Source organism: Lithobates pipiens, unplaced genomic scaffold, assembly GCF_037356315.1.
Source record: "Lithobates pipiens isolate NorthernLeopardFrog02 unplaced genomic scaffold, aLitPip1_a1.2 Scaffold_3, whole genome shotgun sequence".
Lineage (NCBI taxonomy): Eukaryota > Metazoa > Chordata > Amphibia > Anura > Ranidae > Lithobates > Lithobates pipiens.
Window position 1 is genome coordinate 180,091,541 of NW_027507790.1, and position 21,610 is coordinate 180,113,150.

General features: G+C 41.5%; 1 protein-coding gene across 2 annotated transcripts in view; it reads left to right on the forward strand.

The window, feature by feature from the left end:
* The window catches only part of LOC143940812 (proteinase-activated receptor 1-like), a 50,845-nt gene extending 40,142 nt beyond the window's left edge, over positions 1-10,703 (forward strand). For both annotated transcript variants that reach the window (XM_077462572.1, XM_077462571.1), the window contains one exon: positions 7,502-10,703. In XM_077462572.1, the coding sequence (XP_077318698.1) occupies positions 7,502-8,517 (1,016 nt within the window). In that variant the 3' untranslated portion in view covers positions 8,518-10,703. The remainder of the gene's footprint in view (positions 1-7,501) is intronic.
* The last annotated feature ends 10,907 nt before the right edge of the window (positions 10,704-21,610 follow it).

Below are 21,610 nucleotides of genomic sequence, written 5' to 3' on the forward strand. Positions count from 1 at the left end.
GTGAAGCTAATTTTATACTCATAGCCTGGGTTTGTGCATTAATAGCATGGCAGAACTTTAGTTGATAAAATTGTGTTTGGAAGAAGCCCACTGCTATTCAAAAGAATAAAATGTATCTTAATTAAAGAGGGATTCCACCAAAAAAAAAATATTAAAAGCCAGCAGCTATAAATACTACAGCGGCTGACTTTTAATAAATGGACACTCACCTGTCCCGGGTTCCAGCGATGCCGGCAGCCGAGGCCGATCGATCGCTCGGCCCTCGGCTGCTGCCACCATTCTAGGTGAGGGAATCAGGAAGTGAAGCGAATCGGCTTCACTTCCCGGTTCCCTACTGCGCATGTGCGAGTCGCGCAGCGCAATAGGAATTCTCCGCGCTGTCTCTGAGACCCGTGTGTGTCCCAGCAGACAGCGCGGCAGGACAGGAAATGGCGTAGACTCCCACGGGAGTTCATGCCCGGAAGTGGGTGTAAATACCTGTCTTTGACAGGTATCTCCACCCCCCTCCCCCCTGAAAGGTGCCAATTGTGACACCGGAGGGGGGAGGGATCCGATCAGCGGAGGTTCCACTTTAGGGTGGAACCCCGCTTTAAATAAATGATATACATAATTATTGGCCCATAGGATCCATCTGTTACAGTGCCTTGAAAAAGTATTCATACCCCTTGAAATGTTCCACATTTTGTCATGTTACAACAAAAAACATAAATGTACTTGATTGGGAGAATGGTTTGTGATGTGGATAAGTGGCAAATGCAAAAATGCACCAACATCTCTGAATAGTAGATAGATACAGAGAAGTTTTTAGGGGGATTTTTTTGGGTGCCATAAAATCAATAGAACCAAAAGGTTTATACAGTATCTCACAAAAGTGAGCACACCCCTCACATTTTTGTAAATATTTTATTTTATATTTTCATGTGAGAACACTGGAGAAATTACACTTTGCTACAATGTAAAGTAGTGCGTGTACAGCTTGTATAACAGTGTAAATTTGTTGTCCCCTCAAAATAACTCGACACACAGCCATTAATGTCTAAACTGCTGGCACCCAAAGTGAGTACACCCCTAAGGGAAAATGTCCAAATTTGGCCCAATTAGACATTTTCCTTTCCCTGGTGTCATGTGACTCATTAGTGTTACAAGGTCTCAGGTGTGTTAAAATAGGATTTTTGTACTCACCATAAAATTCCTTTCTCTGTAATTCACCGACCGACACAGCTCCTCTCTGTCTCAAGTCTGAATGGGGAGCAGGTGTGTTAAATTTGGTGTTGTCGCTCTCATTCTCTCATACTGGCCACTGGAAGTTCAACATGGCACCTCATGGCAAACAACTGACTGAGGATCTGAAAAAAAGAGTGTTTGCTCTACATAAAGATGGCCTAGGCTTTAAGAAGATTGCCAAGACCCTGAAACTGAGCTGGAGCGCGGTGGCAAAGAAATCGGTTTAACAGGACAGGTTCCACTCAGAACAGGCCTTGCCATGGTCGACCAAAGAAGTTGAGTGCACATGCTCAGTGTCATATCCAGAGGTTGTCTTTGGAAAATAGAATATGACTGCTGCCAGCATTGCTGCAGAGGTTGAAGTGATGGGGGGTCAGCCTTTCAGTGCTCAGGCCATACGCCGCACACTGCATCAAATTGGTCTGCATGGCTGTCTTCCCAGAAGAAAGCCTCTTCTAAAGATGATCCACAAGAAAGCCCTCAAAAAATTAGCTGAAGACAAGCAGACATAGATTACTGGAACCATGGCCTGTGGTCTGATGAGACCAAGATAAAATTATTTAGTTCAGATGGTGTCAAGCGTATGTGGTGGCAACCAGGTGAGGAGTACAAAGACAAGTGTGTCTTGCCTACAGTCAAGCATGGTGGGGCTGCATGAGTGCTGCCAACACTGGGGAGCTAAAGTTTATTGAGGGAACCGTGAATGCCAACATGTACTGTGACATACTGAAGCAGAGCATAATACCCTCCAGTCGGAGACTGGGCGACAGGGCAGAATTCCAACATGATAACAACCCCAAACGCACCTCCACTTTTGTATTCACTGCCTTGCTAAATAAGCTGAGGGTAAAGGTGATGGACTGGCCAAGCATGTCTCCACATCTAAACCCTATTAAGCATCTGTGGGGCATTCTTAAACGGAAGGTGGAGGAGCGCAAGGTCTCTAACATCCACCAGCTCCTCATCATGGAGGAGTGGAAGAGGACTCCAGTGGCAACTTGTGAAGCTCTGGTGATCTCCATGCCCAAGAGGGTTATAAGTGCAATGCATAAAATAATGGTGGCCACACAAAATATTGACACTTTGGGCCCAATTTGGACATTTTCACTTAGGGGTGTACTCACTTTTGTTGCCAGTGTTTTAGACATTAATGGCTGTGTGTTGGGTTATTTTGAGGGGACAGAAAATTTACACTGTTATACAAGCTGTACACTCACTACTTTACATTGTAGCAAAGTGTCATTTCTTCAGTGTTGTCACATGAAAAGATATAATTAAATATTTCCAAAAATGTGAGAGGTGTACTCGCTTTTGTGAGATACTGTAAATAAAAACACATTTCTATACAAAGTTAAAAATTGTAATTAATCAGAGAAAAGAAACAAAAACATGTTGTCTTTTTGGTGTGTCACACATAGAATTGCTTTCTTTTTCTTTTCACAAAAGCGGTGACGGTTAAGTGTCTATCCCAACATGTTTTGCCACCAAGGGCTTCCTCAGAGGATTTTTTAACAGTCACTATTTAGAAGACAAAACATACCATAATATACTGTAATGGTATATCATGCCATATAAAACCAATACAAAGAAATAATCAATAACCATTGTCTGCCATGTTTAGTCATGTCATTGCTTACCCAGACCAGTCTCCCAGTCCTTTTTTTGGATTTTATGTCACTTTTCATACTGGGGCGCTAAAAATAGTGCCTATAAAGCACCTGAAAACTGCCTTTCACACTGGGGCGGTGCGCTTGCAGGACAGGAAAAAAAGTCCTGCAAGCAGCATCTTTGGGGCGGTGCTCCTAAACTGCCCCTGTCATTGAAATCAATGGGCAGTGCTGCCAAAGCGTTTGCAAAGCACTTTGGCAGTGGTGCTTTTCGGGCTCTTTTAACCCTTTCCTTCGTCTTTAGCAGGGGTTAAAAGCACCCTGCTAGCGGCCGAAAAGCGGCGCTACAGCAGCGGTAAAGTGCAGCTAAAACTAGTGCCCCAGTGTGAAAGCAGCCAAAGTGGCATATAATTGTGAAGTGGAAGGAAAATGATAGTTTTCAAAATGTTTTACAAAATAAATATCTGAAAAGTGTGGTGTGCATTTGTATTTGTCACGTTCTCTGCCCCTCCTTGTCCCTTACACCCCAGAGAGCTGTCCCCTGCTGGGATCGTTTGGGGTGTGGTTGTATTCCATTGTTTGTGTCTGCCTTGAGAAAAACGTATACAGTGGTGTGAAAAAGTGTTTGCCCCCTTCCTCATTTCCTGTTCCTTTGCATGTTTGTCACACTTAAGTGTTTCAGAACCTCAAACCAATTTAAACAATAGTCAAGGACAACACAAGTAAACACAAAATGCAATTTGTAAATGAAGGTGTTTATTATTAAAGGTGAAAAAAAATCCAAACCATCATGGCCCTGTGTGAAAAAGTGATTGCCCCCCCTTGTTAAAACATACTATAACTGTGGTTGTCCAATTTCTCTAGCCACACCCAGGCCTGATTATTGCCACACCTGTTCACAATCAAGGCATCACTTAAATAGGAGCTGCTTGACACAGTAAGGTCCACCAGAAGATCCTTAAAAGCTACACATCATGCCGAGACCCAAAGAAATTCAGGAACAATTGAGAAAGAAAGTAATTGAGATCTATCAGTCTGGAAAGGGTTATAAAGCCATTTCCAAAGCTTTGGGAATCCAGCTAACCACAGTGAGAGCATTATCCACAAATGGCGAAGACATGGAACAGTGGTGAACCTTCCCAGGAGTGGCCGGCTGCCCAAAATTACCCCAAGAGCGCAGCGACGACTCATCCAAGAGGTCACAAAAGACCCCACAACAACGTCCAAGGAACTGCAGGCCTCACTTGCCTCAGTTAAGGTCAGCGTTCATGCCTCCACCATCAGGAAAAGACTGGGCAAAAATGGCCTGCATGGCAGAGTTCCAAGGAGAAAACCACTGCTGAGCAAAAAGAACATCAAAGCTCGTCTCAATTTCTCCACAACACATCTTGATGATCCCCAAGACTTTTGGGACAACATTCTGTGGACCGATGAGACAAAAGTGGAACTCTTTGGAAGGTGTGTGTCCAAGTATATCTGGCGTAGAAGGAACACTGCATTTCATAAAAAGAACATTATACCAACAGTAAAATATGGTGGTGGTAGTGTGATGGTCTGGGGCTGTTTTGCTGCTTCAGGACCTGGAAGACTTGCCGTGATAAAAGGAACTATGAATTCTGCTGTCTACCAAGAGATCCTGAAGGAGAATGTCCGACCATCTGTTCGTGTACTCAAGCTGAAACGAACTTGGGTTCTGCAGCAGGACAATGATCCTAAACACACCAGCAAGTCCACCACCGAATGGCTGAAGAAAAACAAAATGAAGACTCTGGAGTGTCCTAGCCAAAGTCCTGACCTGAATCCTATTGAGATGTTGTGGTATGACCTTAAAAAGGCCGTTCATGCTCGAAAACCCTCTAATGTAACTGAATTAGGACAATTCTGCAAAGATGAGTGGGCCAAAATTCCTCCAGGACGCTGTAAAAGCCTCATTGCACGTTATTGAAAACGCTTGGTTGCAGTTGTTGCTGCTAAGGGTGGCCCAACCAGTTATTAGGTTTAGGGGGCAATCACTTTTTCACACCGGGCCATGATGGTTTGGATTTATTTTCACCTTTAATAATAAACACCTTCATTTAAAAATTGCATTTTGTGTTTACTTGTGTTGTCCTTGACTATTGTTTAAATTGGTTTGATGTTCCGAAACACTTAAGTGTGACAAACATGCAAAGGAACAGGAAATGAGGAAGGGGGCAAACACTTTTTCACACCACTGTATTATGGAATGGATATCCATGTGGAGTGAGGGTGAACTCCTCCAGCAGCCCCTGCTAATAAGCTTGAATACACCTGACCTGTGTGGCTAGTGTCATTGGACAGTTTAACCCACCCTATTACCAAGGGTGGAAGGGAAGTGTGTCTGAGGGTTTTTTGTTCTATTGAAAAATGTGCTGGGAGAAAGGCAGTTGTGTGTTTTGTCAGTCCTGCAGCCTCCATCCAGGAAGAGGTTGTGGCTGTGTGCCATTTTGAGCATGGATTACCCTTGGCTGTGTGCCATCCTGAGCGTGGATTAACCTTATGATCACTTACCCTGTGAGTAGAGTGAACTTTATTCTTATGTCTCAAAGACTGAGCACGGACTACCCCTACTTGCCAGAACTCTGTTACTTCCTTTGTTTGGCCAGCCTGGCCCGTATTGCCATTTAGCAACACAGATTCTGCTACCCCGCTGTGCATTTATACTGTGTTCCAGACTCTTGCTTTACCCGACTGTGATAGCTGCTACCTGGCTGTGTGTTAACCCTGCTACCATTAAACAAAAATCTTGTAGAGTGTGCCTACTCTCCGCATGCATCTGTTACACCTACATCTACGTTACAGTATTCATGACTCTTTACTATGATACTCCTAACTAAAATTTAGTTAACCCAATTGCCTTCAGAAGTCACGTAATTAGTAAATAGAGTCCAGCTGTGTGAAATGTATTCTCAGCATTAATACAGCTGTTCTGTGAAGCCCTGAGTGTTAGAGAACCTTAGTGAACAAACAGCATCATGAAGGCCAATGCATACACTAGACAGGTCAGGGATAAAATTGTGGAGAATTTTAAAGCAGGGTTAGGTTATAAATAAATATCCCAAGCTTTGAACATCTCCTGTTCAATTCATCATCTGAAAATGGAAAAAGTATGGCACAACTGCAAACCTACCAAGACATGGCTGTCCACCTAAACTGACAGACCGGGCCATGGAGAACATTAATCAGAGAAGCAGCTAAGAGGCCCATGGTAACTCTGGAGGATCTGCAGAGATCCACAGCTCAGGTGGGAGAATCTGTCCACAGGACAAATATTAGTTGTGCACTCCACAAATCTGGCCTTTATGGAATTATGGAAGAGTAGCATGAAGAAAGCCATTGTTGCAAAAAAGCCATAAGAAGTCCCGTTTGCAGTTTGTGAGAAGCCATGTGGGGGATACAGGAAACATGTGGAAGAAGGTGTTCTGGTCAGATGAGACCAAAATGTAACTTTTTGGTCTAAAAGCAAAACGTTATGTCTGGCAGGAAACTAACACTGCACATCACCCTGAACACATCATCCCCACCATGAAACATGGTGATAGTAGCATTTTTTATTTTCTTCAGCATGGACAGGGAAGCTGGTCAGAGTTGATGGGAAGCTGGAAGGAGCCAAATTCAGAGAAATCTTAGAAGAAAGCCTGGTATTCCACGTACACACGACCAGACTTTTTGACAGCAAAGGTCCGACGGAACACATACTTCGGACAATTCGATCATGTGTGGGCTCCATGGGAGTTGTCCAAAAATCTGATGACTTTAGAAATAGAACATGTTTCAAATTTTTTAGCCGGAACTCCACCAAACCCAGTTCCTATCGAGAAATCCGCTCGTATGTATTCTAGTCCAACGGACAAAAAACTATGCTAGGGCAGCTATTGACTACTGGCTATGAACTTCCTTATTCTAGTCTGGTCGTACTTCATCACTTTAAAATTGGTCGGACTTCGGTGTGATTGTGTGTGGCCAAGTCTGTTCATATGGAAAGTCTGTCGGAACTCCGCCTAAAGTCCATCGGGAAGACCACCGTCAAAAAGTCCAGTCCTGTGTACGTGGCATTAGAATCTGCAAAAGGCTTGAGACTTCGCCTTCCAGCATGACAACGACCCTAAACATACAGCCAGAGCTACAATGGAATGGTTTAGATCAGTGGCAAGATTTGAAAATTGCTGTCCACAGATTCTCTCTATCCAATCTGACAGAGCTTGAGCTATTTTGCAAAGAAGAATGGTCAAAAATGTCACTCTCTAGATGTGGAAAGCTGGTAGAGACATCCCCAAAAAGACTCACAGCTGTAAGTGCAGCAAAAGGTGGTTCTACAAAGTATTGACTCAGGCAGGCTGAATACAAATGTACACCACACTTTTCAGATATTTATTTGTAAAACATTTTGAAAACCATTTATGACTTTCCTTCAAATACATTTACGTTTTTGATTGTAACATGACAAAATGTGGAAAATTTCAAGGGGTATGAATACTTTTTCGGGGCACTGTAAATCCTTCAAGTTTATAGATCTCAATTCAGTGTTGTGCAATGAAATCAGAGAGTAAGCAATTTCAGTACAGAAGAGAAATCTATACTACTGTGCAAGACTGAAAGCTAGGCTTTAACCTTTTTGATAATCTAAACAATTATGTTTCTTTTGTCTTTAGAAATGTTGCTCTTAGTCCCCAATGAAAGAATTACAGTTACTACCCAACACTACCTATCCAGTCTGTGGTTGACCAAGTTTGTGCCATCGGTGTACACCCTGGTGGTTGCTGTATCTTTGCCCCTGAATGTCATGGCAATTATTGTGTGTGTGTTTAAGGTAAAAATCAAAGCCCCGGCAGTGGTCTATATGCTAAATCTAGCGGCTGCCGATGTGCTCTTTGTTAGTGTCCTGCCATTCAACATCGCTTATCGGTTCTCTGGAAATAACTGGAACGTTGGGGATGGAATGTGTCGCTTTGTCACTGCTGCCTTTTACTGCAACATGTACTGCTCCATCCTGCTCATGACAGGCATCAGTGTGGACCGGTTCGTGGCTGTGGTATACACAATGAAGGCTCTTACCTGGAGAACAAAGAAGAGAGCCTGGCTGGTCTGCTTCTTCATCTGGATAATATCAATAGCCAGCTCACTACCTCTTCTTATATCCAAACAAACTATAGACATAGTAAACATTACAACTTGCCATGATGTCTTGGATTTAGGTGACCTCCAGAACTTTTATATGTATTACTTTACCACCTTTTCTTTAGTTTTCTTTTTCTTGCCATTGGTTATTACCACTGTCTGCTACATCGGCATCATCAGAACACTGAGCACCAAAGACATTGAGAATTCTTGTAAGAAAACAAGAGCGGTGATACTTGCTGCTGTGGTCTTTTTTGGTTTCCTGATTTGCTTCGGTCCAACCAATGTCATCCTTTTAATCCATTATTTGCATTTTCGTAATAATTATGATGAGTCTATGTATTTTGCCTATATTCTGTGTACCTGTATTAGCAGTGTCAGCACCTGTCTGGATCCCTTAATCTATTATTATGCTTCTTCCAAGTATCGGAAGCATGCATACAGCTTGTTAGGCTGTAGAAAGGCAAAGGCAAATGCAGTGCATTCAGCAACACAACAGCTAACGGGACAAAAGGAATCTTCTACAGAAAACACTTCTACTCTATATTAGTAATCCAATATGTACAACCGAGCAAACCTTTTTTTGTATATCTTTATTATTATTTATTTTTTAGAGCAGGAAAGAATTTGCAAGGTTAAACCTTGCAAGGTTGTTATTCTGTATATGACTTTCCTTGTTATGGAGATCTCTAATTGTCTTGGTGAGCATTATCAACAGAAAATGATGTGAAATCCAAAACTTTACAGTTTTCACCAGGCCTGGAATTTAGGGAAATTTGTTCAAAGGGCAAACTGTTATAGTGACAACTAAGTGGAGCTTTCCTCTCATTTCAGAGAGATTTCTTTCACTTCCTGTTGTGTCTCCAGGACAAAAAGTTAATGGAAATCTTCCTAATGCAAAACAGATAATAAAAAGTACCCGACAATTGTTTTATCCAATCCCTACGAACACTGCAAACATCTGCTTTAGATAAACTTTAATGTAAATAGTCTCATCAGTGTGTGTTAATATTTAAAAAATTAGTTTCTGTCCATAATTTATCAATATTTAATACAGGTTTTCTCATTACATTTAGCCCCCGGTCACACTGGTGCAACCTGTCATGCGATTTGACAGGTCAGAATCGCATGAAAAGTCGCATCCTATTGTCTGAAGGGGAACTGCTCAAATCAGTGCAACACGACTTTGTTGTGCTGCAATGATTTGAAAAGGAAGTTTGTACACTATTTTTGCCAATTTCAGGTGTGACTTGCATAGGCATATGTACATGAAATTAAGATGTCAGCCAAGTCACACCTGAAGTCACATTGACATGTGCCTTTGAAATTGTGCAAATTCAAGTGAAGTCGCAAAGTTGGATTTGGCCATGCTTCCTACTTAATGGTACAATGCAATGCAGCTTTATTCCATCCTACCTCAGTACAAGTCAATGGATTATGTCAGTTCAATAATGGCTTTATGAATTTTCCAGTCCTGTAACCAATTTTATCTCAGAAGGAGAATTTACAGTTCTTTATAGAATATGCTTGCACAAAAAAACATATACAATGTCAGGATCTACCATCAATAATTTTATATGCATTTTCTAAACATATACAACATATTCTTTTAAACAGAATACATAGTAGTTGTGTATATTTTATTTATTATTGCCAAGAATAAAATTATATTTACAAAATACATTTTTAGTAAAATAAATATGATATAATTCACATTAATTTTTTTTTTTATAAGGAGTCGGCAGGTGGAGCTCTTGACTCATTTTGACATATTTCCTATCCTTATCTGCTTTGTTGAAAAAAGCCTGTTGCCTACAGAGCTCAGTATCTCAAACTTTAAGTGAACCTGTGGCAAGGCTAATGATTTTAAAGTGTTACTAAACCCACAACAGTAAAATCAGTCTGTATATGCAGTAAAGCATACTTGCTATACTCACCGTGGGACCTAAGGGGTTAAGCCTCCACATTGTGTAAAAAAGCTGTTTGATCCTGTCAGCTCTGATCCTCCCCTTCTTCCATCTCCTGATAAAACTTTTGAGTCACTCTGCACATGCTCAATGAGGTGTGTATTGCTAGATAGTTTTTTTTTTCTTGGGAGGGTGCATGTAGTTGGCACAGGGCCAATCAGCCATATCAGTCCAGAGAGAGGGCCAGGGGTCCTGCAGCCTCATAGGACAGTCAGAGTAGAATGAAAACTCCTTCCAAAAGCTTTAAGCAGACACTGATAGAAGTCACAAGGCTGCTATAAAGTGATGAGAAAAGGTATTTAGCAGTTATATTTACTAAAATAATTGCATTTCCATCTTCTGTGTACTGTGGGAGACCAGATATAATGAATGTAGGATCCTGGGTTTAGTAACACTTTAAGTATTCAAATGGTCTTACTAGTCAGAAAATGGACTATAAAATAAGCCATCCCAAGACTGAGCTAAGCTTTTGAAAGAACAACTTGAACAACTTCAAGTTGTTTAAAATATTCGCTGAAAACAGAATGCATGGCAATTGAGTGTAATTTTGTATTTATTTATTATGGCCACATGTAAATTAATTGTTTTACAAAATATTTTCTTGTGTAGCTGTAGACACTGTAGAACAATTCATTCTCAAAGTTCACAGCAGAAGCACTGACGTTCAATTTTAGGTTGTAGTTATCATGCATGTTTCACTGTTGCATGTACACTGTTTATGGTGTTGAATGGTTTTGCTCTGTTATTAATAAATCTTATTATAAACCTAGTTTGAGTCCAGTCTCCTTTGTACAGCTACACCGATCAAGTCACCCTTGCTATTTCCAGATATCAGTACTTCGTATCCTAACAGGTAAACATAGAGCAGGAGCTGCTCTATAGAGATCAAAGAGAGAGTTTGTTTTAAATTTTGTTTACTCAGGGGTCAAGTCCTGGGGAAAAAAGGGTGGGAACTCCCACCCAAGATCCACTCCCCCACCAAAAAAAAAAAAAAGATACGCTCATATGCACGAACACTTCAAAAGTGGTATTTTTCATCCAATTTTCGTATTGTGTGTATGAAGCTTAACTGTTAGTAAATAAAATAAAAAAAACAATCATCAATAAACATAAATACAGTAATTGTCTGAATAATCAGCATTCATTCAATTGTGCTTCCATGCAAATGTGAACATCCTGTTCTGATCTTTATGGGGGAATGTTATTTTGTATATAGAGTGTTTATGTGGCGAGTTTTCATTGAACAGAGTTTGGATAACACAGGGTTAAACGGAAAGGTCATAAATTAACTGCACATTATCTGGACAGAATGCTTGGGGAGATAGTGATGTGTTCCTGCTTAGGAGATGTATTTTTACTTTGAGAGGCTGCAAACTCTGCAGGGCTCCAACACACACTCGCTGCTTTTCCAACCCTTCACATATTTCCACATAAACTTCCCTCCTGGCATTAAACTTTGCAAGGCATTGTGCTCAGCTTACCACCCCAAACTGATGTTCCTCCCTCAGCTCACCTCTCTCCCTGCATGTCCTGTGAGCAGAATAGCTGTGCTCCTCCTCTGGGTTCTCTCATCATATGGCACTGAAGATAGAGGAGAGGGGGGATTCAACGGGACACACAGAGCAAGTATGCAGGAGACTGGGGGGTGATGAGGTGACAGAAAATCAGGAGGAGCCGGCTGGGAGGCGCGCATCACAAGAGGTCTGACTAAATACAATCTATTAGCAGCAGGGACCTGATCTACCCATCAGTTAGCTGTGATTGACAGGTAGATCGAAGAGGAAGCTGTCATGGGGCCCCCTACTGGCAATGCCTGAATGGTCAGTCCACCCCTGGTGTGCGGCAATTACTATTGCGAGCTGTGTTGGCGGCTGCTGGTGTAGCACCTGCCACACAGTTTGCATACTTCAAAGTCTTGCAGGACGCGGCTGCTAACGGGAACTGAGTTCCTGTTGTGGAAAAAGTACAGGAACTCCGTTCCCATGCATTCCCGCAGGACTTGAGCCCTGCGTTTACTGCTGATTAAGAATATTTAAATACACAAATGTCCATATTGTGTCCACAGGTTCACTTTAAAGAACTGAACGCAGCGCCTAGAGGCGATTCAGTTCGCATTGTGCGCTATACAAGTATTTCACTCATTCAACGGTTCATTATCCTTATTGCTCTTCCTGAGAATCTAAAAGGAAACAGACTCTCTCTTTAGAAAGCCCATAGTGTTCCAGGAATCTTATGTCATGGATTCACCTTGTATTCACTGTTATTTCTAAAACAAAAAAAAGAAAAATTAAACATAATACAAACAGATCTAAAACATACATTTAAAAATGTATAGGTCCTTTTCACACAACCGCCTATCCGTCTTTCAGGCAGATCTGATTGGGCCACCCATTGTCCTCTATGGGGAGGTGGATGTCAGTGGACATGTGTCTGCTGATACCCGCCTGGCATCTGATTCGACAAAATCAGCTGAAAACAGATGGACAACCGGCCCAGCAGGTCGGATCGGATAACAATCATATGAAAACGGACATGCAGTCCATTTCCATCTGACGGCCTCATACAGGAGAGCGGGCTCTGTCCTTTTCTGCTCTGCATAGTGGAATGGACACGGACCAGTCATCCGCCTGCTCAGTGGGAATCAGCAGAGAGAGATCCCTTGAGCAGGTGGATTCCGCTCGGACGGTTCAGCCCTGTGTGAAAGGGGCCATGGGTTTATCTAATTGACCTAAAACCATTATTGGGAGGAGGTTGGGAGTGGAATGGTGCAGTACTAAAGCCTGAATGAAAAATCAGATACGGATCAAGATAGCTGCCCTCTGAAAATTACAACTTGAGATGTACACATCATTTTCTCTGTAGTGTACCTTAATTACATTTACTACCTAATTTACATCTACTTCGATATTAAGGCCATAAGGGTTGTAACTTTTTAATTTGTGTATCCACATCATTTTGAGCTTCGAAATGCTCCTGACCAGATGGGTTCCCCTCCAATGGGGATTGAACTTATCAATCCCCAAAAAGATTGTGTTGGTAGGGTCTCTGTTATGCGCCAAGGGAGAGCCCATTGGAGGGGAACCCATCTGGTCAGGAGCATTTTGAAGCTCGAAATGATGTGGATACACAAATTAAAAAGTTACAACCCTTATGGCCTTAATATCGAAGTAGACGTAAATGCGTTTATTGATAACGCTTGAACAATTTATAATTGGTTTGAACAGCTTATATCGTTTAGGCTTTCTGTTGCCTCTAGGATTGTGAACTTGGTGTGAGTTCCATGAATCTCTGCTAAAAAAAGGGGGGCGTTTTATGTTTACTGTTTTTTATTTTTATTTTTATTATTTTTTCTGATACCATCATTTTACCTTTTTTGGTGCTGGCATATTTTGGGGTATTGGTATTTGGATATGTAAAATATTATACCATATTTTTTGCCACATAAGCCCTTTTTACACTTGGATCGATTTGTCTGTGCTGACTCATATCTAGTATCATCTTTGCATTTAGTATTTTATTAAATATTATTTTAATTAACGGTATTTTTTAAGATATTTTGGGGATGGTCTTCCTATCCCTTTCCTTTTCCCCTTTTCGCTGAATTTTTGTATTCATTGTTTTTTTATAATATTTTTGTGTTCTTAATCCATGATTCTCAGAGTAATTTCGATGGTTATGGATAAAGGTCGTGCTTTATGTAACAGTAGGGCAACTTCAGTTTTTTTTTCCATTATGTAAAATGGTGGATTAGGTGATAATATGGGCAATTTAGTCCTTTTTCCCTCATCTAATATGGCAGATTGAGAGACAACATGGAGCTCAGACCGAGGCTGTTTGTTTACTATTTTGTATTTAGGCGGTGCGTCAGAACGCCGTCCCGCATCCCGTGAACACGTCCGTTCGTGACGAAACGCGCGTAGGGAGGTAGGCGTTCTGACGTCTCCGCTTTCTACGCCCAACTAGGAAGTGCGGGCGGCATACGAGTCCGGCCGGCTCGTTCTTTTTTTATACGATCGTTTTCTTCTATGTACATGTGAGTGCAATATTTTATATTTTACTTTATTAAAACTAAGTGGTTTTACGCTATGCGAGTGCCTTTTTGAATTTTTCCATATGATCCACGATACCCTCGTTTCCTGACTGGAGGCTTCGTATTGGATACAAGAGCAGTGTGGTGCCTGTGACGGTTCATCCAGAACTTCTGTGCTGTGGCTTTGTTGATCTCACTAACACTGGGATCTAAAACTCTGGTAAGCGGCCCCCCTTCTCACTGGTGGAGGATTGTTTGGAATGTTTTTTCACACAGGACTTTGTGGGTTTCCTACACCTTAATATCACCTTGGAGGAAGCAACATTATATTACTTTTTGGACAATTTTTGTTTCAATATATACAATTTTTTGTTGTTTTTGAAAATATTTTTTGTTTTTTCTAGTTTACTCACTTGAATTATCTGATTGGTGTGTGGGTTTACTTTTCTCTTTATTGTATATGATTTACACATTAGGGGTATATCATTTCTGCTAATTTCATTATTGGTTTTGTTTTATAATTCAATTTTTCACTTATAATATTTTTTATTGATATGATGATAAGACATTATTCACTTATATAATTTCATCATTCGTAAAAAAAAATTTTTCACCAAAAATTGTTTTTTATGACTATTGAGGTTTTTTGATTAGACTTTAGACACAGATTTTTTGTTTTTAGCGCAGCCCACCCTGTTCACTTATTTAGTTTGTTATCGGAGTATTACGATTAGGGTTGCCGCTTATAGGGTAGTTATTATTTAATTTTTTGTTTGAATAGCGCGGTTTACTCTTTATACCGTACTATTAAGAATTAATGGCAACCTTAATCACTTCAGCCCCAGAAGGTTTCAACCCCTTAATGACCAGGCCATAGAGCACTACATCAATTTAACTGACAATTGCGCGGTCGTATGACGCTGTATCCAAACAAAATTGATCTCCTTATTTTACCACAAATAGAGATTTCTTTTGGTGGTATTTGATCACCTCTGCTGTTTTTCTTTTTTGCGCTATAAACAAAAAAAGGCCGACAATTTTGAAAAAAAAAAAAATAATATTTTTTTTACTTTCTGCTATAAGATACATCCAATAACATTTTAAAAAAAATCGAATTTCTTCATCAGTTTAGGCCAATATGTATTCTGCTACATATGTTTGGTAAAAAAATCACAATAAGCGTATATTGATTGGTTTGCGCAAAAGTTATCGCATCTATAATCTATGGGATAGATTTATGGCATTTATATTTTTTACTAGTAATGGTGGCGATCAGCATTTTTTTTCAGGACAGCGACATTGCGGCGGACAAATCTGACACTAAGTGACATTTTTTGGGGACCAGTGACACTAATATATTGATCAGTGCTAAAAAATGCACTGTCACTGTATAAATAACACTGGCAGGGAAGGGGTTGACACCAGGGGCGGTCAAAGTGCTCCTAGGGAGTGAATTCTAACTGTGTGGAGGATTGACTGATTGGAGGAACACAAACACAAGATCTCTCTCTTGTTTACATAGGCAGACTGCTGTTCTGCCTCTCCAGTGAATGATCGACAGGTTTTGGCAGCCATTGTGGCCTCTGGACCCACTGATTGTGTCTAATCACAGCGGGAGTGGGTCACTGGCAGCGAGCCCCAATCCCCGAAGCGGAAGCAATGTACAGGTACTTTGTTTCGTGCAGCCGGGGCCGCCCTGCAGCGGTAAATGTGCAGTGGGGGGTCCAGATGCAGTTAAAGTGGGGTTCCACCCTAAAGTGGAACTTCCGCTCATCGGTACCCTCCCCCCCTCCGGTGTCACAGTTGGCACCTTTCAGGGGGGAGGTGGGTGCAGATACCTGTCTAAGACAGGTATTTGCACCCACTTCTGGGCATAGACTCCCACGGTAGTCTATGCCTCTTCCTGTCCTGGCGCGCTGTCAGCTGGGACACACACGGGTCCCAGAGACAGCACGGACCATTCCTATTCCTCGCGCATGCGCAGTAGGGAACTGGGAAGTGAAGCCGCAATGCTTCACTTCCTTATTCCCACACCTAGAATGGCGGCGGCAGCAGCCGAGACCCGAGCGATCGATCGGCCTCGGCTGTTGACATCACTGGACCCTGAGACAGGTGAGTGTCCATTTATTAAAAGTCGGCAGCTGCAGTATTTATAGCTGCTGGCTTTTAATATATTTTTTTCCAGTGAAATCCCTCTTTAAAGAGCAGAGCATCTGTCTGTGTGTCAGGAAGGAGCGCAATTTTGTGTGCGTTCCGCGACATGCAGTAACATGAACCAAGCCTTGGACTTCGGTGCCTCGAGGCTGAAAATAATTTTCAAGGGAGCCTGACTGGAAAAAGGTTGAAAAACACTGGTCTAAAGAACTTCTAAACCCCATTGTCTATGTAATGTTATTGAAAATAACGGTGTCACCTCTTCAGACTTGTCCTCATTCTCCTGGAATCCATCTGGAGTGTCCCATTGAGTCTCCAAGATACAAAGAAAAAAAAAACCTTAAGGAAAAAAAAAACAGTAGTATTCATTCACAGAGTTCTGTGAATGTGAAAACTTCAAGTATCAACAGCCTTTGAAGCTGTCATCTTGTAGTCCTCAATGAACTACCATGGCGTTGTTGAGAGCTCTGGTAGTCCATTGATTCTTCCTGTCATGTGAAAAAGCCTGCCTGTACGTTGTATAGGGCAGACAGCTTACACGTCTCTAGGAGTCATGCATGGTGCAATACTTTCCAGGCTTCTATAAAGAATAAAAAAATAAAATGGTAAGTGCACTTTTTTTTTACCTACAAAAAAAATGTGCACTGATTTTTTTAATTTTATTTATAATAAACTTATCCTTTAAATTTCACAATGTTGAATCTATATAGTAAAACTATACCTCCAGACAATGTATTGTATAGGTAAATAGTCACTCAAGGTACACCTGGGTAAATGGTTACTAGGGAGGAAAAGAATTATAGGTAGCAATCCCTCAACCAGGCCACCAAAACCATCACCCCAATAGTAATCAATAAAGTGTGAGGTGTGTTCCTCTGAACCAGTAAACAGCATAAATAAAAGGAGGACAAATTCCAAAGAGATTCTTCAAAGAGAAACAAAATATTTTATTAAACAATTCCACATAAGCACTGGCAACAATGAAAAAGATTACCTCCACCACAATCATTAACATGAGATTACGTTGTCCCATCAATATTGCCCCATCATATTCCTCTATTATAAATCCTTAGTAGATGGTGTGGCTGTGCTGTCCCCCGGGTTCTATAATCAGAGCTGAGATGCTCCAACCGCCTCCCCCACTGCTCATCACTGTGCAGAAGCTTTGGTAACCATGGCAACAAAAGCCTTGGAAGCCTCTGCAAGTGATTCTAATTTATTATCGCTGTTTTCTGGTTGGTCCAAAATCACTTTTGACATAAAGGGACAGTTTTTGGTTGCTATGGGCAATCTCCAAATTCCAGGCAGAAAAAACAGTATTTATAATAAAAAAGTGTATGCAGGGCACTGGACAGACCACTAGGGACAAACGGGGTGTGTATTTTTTTTATACAGTACTGTAATCTGTAAGATTACAGTACTGTGTGTGTTTTGTGTGCTTTTACTTTTTTGAATTTGGCGCCGATCTCCGCTCCCATGCGCCATAACGTCGCAGGGAACGGAGCTCGGCGGCATTCTGGCACTGTGTGAATCGAGCGGAGGACGGCTTGATCACACAGCGTGGAGGACATCGCTGGATCCAGGAGACAAGATAAGTAACTTCTCCCTGTATCCAGCAATGCGATCCCGAGTCTGGCTCGGGGTTACCGCTTATGGCACTGAAATCCCAACCCGAGCCAGACTCTGGATCACCGCCAGGGAGGTTAAACAATTTCTCAGGGGTATGATAGGTCCTGTGTGAAATGAATAGTTGGGTTAATTTCTGTGTGGAGGATAAAGAGACCATGGGCAGTGCGGACAATGCCGCCTCCCAATGATCATCCCATATGGGACCTACAGTGCCTTGCGAAAGTATTCACCCCCCTTGAACTTTTCAACCTTTTGCCACATTTCAGGCTTCAAACATAAAGATATAAAATTTTTATTTTTTGTGAAGAATCACCAACAAGTGGGACACAATTGTGAAGTGGAACGAAATCTATTGGATTTTTTAAACTTTTTTAACTAATAAAAAAATGAAAAGTGGAGCGTGCAAAATTATTCGGCCCCCTTGCGTTAATACTTTGTAGAGCCACCTTTTGCTGCGATTACAGCTGCAAGTCGCTTGGGGTATGTCTCTATCAGTTTTGCACATTGAGAGACTGAAATTCTTGCCCATTCTTCCTTGCAAAACAGCTCGAGCTCAGTGAGGTTAGATGGAGAGCGTTTGTGAACAGCAGTTTTCAGCTCTTTCCACAGATTCTCGATTGGATTCAGGTCTGGACTTTGACTTTGCCATTCTAACACGTGGATACGTTTATTTGTGAACCATTCCTTTGTAGATTTTGCTGTATGTTTGGGATCATTGTCTTGTTGGAAGATAAATCTCCGTCCCAGTTTCAGGTCTTTTGCAGACTCCAACAGGTTTTCATCCAGAATGGTCCTGTATTTGGCTGCATCCATCTTCCCCTCAATTTTAACCATCTTCCCTGTCCCTGCTGAAGAAAAGCAGGCCCAAACCATGATGCTGCCACCACCATGTTTGACAGTGGGGATGGTGTGTTGAGGGTGATGAGCTGTGTTGCTTTTACGCCAAACATATCATTTTGCATTGTGGGCAAAAAGTTCGATTTTGGTTTCATCTGACCAGAGCACCTTCTTCCACATGTTTGGTGTGTCTCCCAGGTGGCTTGTGGCAAACTTTAGATGAGACTTTTTATGGATATCTTTGAGAAATGGCTTTCTTCTTGCCACTCTTCCATAAAGGCCATATTTGTGCAGTGTATGACTGATTGTTGTCCTATGGACAGACTCTCCCACCTCAGCTGTAGTTCTCTGCAGTTCATCCAGAGTGATCATGGGCCTCTTGGCTGCATCTCTGATCAGTCTTCTCCTTGTCTGAGCTGAAAGTTTAGAGGGACGGCCAGGACTTGGTAGATTTGCAGTGGTCTGATACTCCTTCCATTTCAAAATGATCGCTTGTAAAGTGCTCCTTGGGATGTTTAAAGCTTGGGAAATCTTTTTGTATCCAAATCTGGCTTTAAACTTCTCCACAACAGTATTACGGACCTGCCTGGTGTGTTCCTTGGTCTTCATGATGCTCTCTGCGCTTTCAACAGAACCCTGAGACTATCACAGAGCAGGTGCAATTATACAGAGACTTGATTACACACAGGTGGATTCTATTTATCACCTTCAGTCATTTAGGACAACATTGGATCATTCAGAGATTCTCGCTGAACTTCTGGAGTGAGTTTGCTGCACTGAAAGTAAAGGGGCAGAATAATTTTGCACGCACCACTTTTCCGTTTTTTATTTGCTAAAAAAGTTTAAATTATCCAATAGATTTCGTTCCACTTCACAATTGTGTCCCACTTGTTGGTGATTCTTCACAAAAAATTTAAATTTTATATCTTTATGTTTGAAGCCTGAAATGTGGCAAAAGGTTGAAAAGTTCAAGGGGGCCGAATACTTTCGCAAGGCACTGTATATATATATATATATATATATATATATATATATATATATATATATATATACTCTTCATCCAGTGTAGCCTATATCTACAGTGCATTCTGTGGTGTACTGTTTCTAATACACTTCAGGTGGTGTATTAATATACCTATAATATACTACATATATATATACATATAATATACACAGTCTAGTATATATATATACACCCCTCACAGTTTTGTAATTATTTTATTATATCTTTTCATGTGACAAGAAATTACACTTTACTACAGTGTAAAGTAGTGAGTGTACAGCTTGTATAACAGTGTAAATTTGCTGTCCCTTCAAAATAACTCAACACACAGCCATTAATGTCTAAACCACTGGCAACAAAAGTCAGTACACCCCTAAGTGAAGATTTCCAAATTGGGCACATAGTGTTAATATTTTGTGTGGCCACCATTATTTTCCAGCACTGCCTTACCCCGCTTGGGCATGGAGTTCAATAGAGCTTCACAGGTTGCCACTGGTGTCCTCTTCTACTCTTCCATGATGACATCACAGAGCTGGTGGACGTTAGAGATCTTGCGCTCCTCCACCTCTGTTTGAGGATGCCCCATAGATGCTCAATAGGGTTTAGGTCTGGAAACATGCTTGGCCAGTCCATTACCTTTACCCTCAGCTTCTTTAGCAAGGCAGTGGTCATCTTGGAGGTGTGTTTAGGGTTGTTCTCATGTTGGAATATTTCCCTGCGGCCCAGTCTCCGAAGGGAGGGGATCATGCTCTGCTTCAGTATGTCACAGCACATGTTGGCATGCATGGTTCCGTCAATGAACTGTAGCTCCCTAGTGCTGGCAGCACTCATGCAGCCCCAGACCATGACACTCCCACCACCATGCTTGATTGGAGGCAAAACTCACTTGTCTTTGTACTCCTCACCTGGTTGCCGCCACACACGCTTGACACCATCTGAACCAAATAAGTTTATCTTGGTCTCATCAGACCACAGGACATGGTTCCAGTTATCAATATCCTTAGTCTGCTTGTTTTCAGCAAACTGTTTGCGGGCTTTCTTGTGCATCTTCTTTAGAAGATGCTCCCTTCTGGGATGACAGCCATGCAGACCAATTTGATGCAGTGTGCGGCGTATTGTCTGAGCACTGGCAGGCTGACCCCCCACCCCTTCAACCTCTGCAGCAATGCTGGCAGCACTCATACATCTATTTCCCAAAGACAACCTCTGGATATGACGCTGAGCACGTGCACTCAACTTATCCGGTCGATCAAGGCCTGTTTTGAGTGGAACCTGTCCTGTTAAACCACTGTATGGTCTTGGCCACCGTGCTGCAGCTCAGTTTCAGGGTCTTGGCAATCTTCTTATAGCCTAGGCCATCTTTATATAGAACAACAATTATTTTTTTCAGATCCTCACAGAGTTCTTTGCCATGAGTTGCCATGTTGAACTTCCTGTGGCCAGTATGGGAGAGTGAGATAACATCAAATTTAGCACACCTGTTCCCCATTCACACCTGAGACCTTGTAACACTAATGAGTCACATGATATTGGGGAGGGAAAATGGCTAATTGGGTCCAATTTGGGGTGTACTCACTTTTATTGCCAGCGGTTTAGACATTAATGGCTGTGTGTTGAGCTATTTTGAGGGGACAGAAAATTTACACTGTTATACAGGCTGCACACTCACTACTTTACATTGTAGCAAAGTGTCATTTATTCAGTGTTGTCACATGAAAAAATATAATAAAATATTTGCAAAAAATATGAGGGATGTACTCACTTTTGTGAGATACTGTGTGTGTGTGTGTGTGTGTGTGTGTGTGTGTGTGTGTGTGTGTGTGTGTGTGTGTGTGTGTGTATTAGGGCTGGTACTGATTAACATTTTCATGTTCGACTAATCAATATTTTTTTAATCGATTAATCGACTAATTTTGATTAATTATAATGCACATACAGATCCAACTACTTTTAGCTGATCTCCTTGCATTGCAACTCTGCATTAGTCAGTGGTAAATGTGGTATACACTAGATACAATCACCC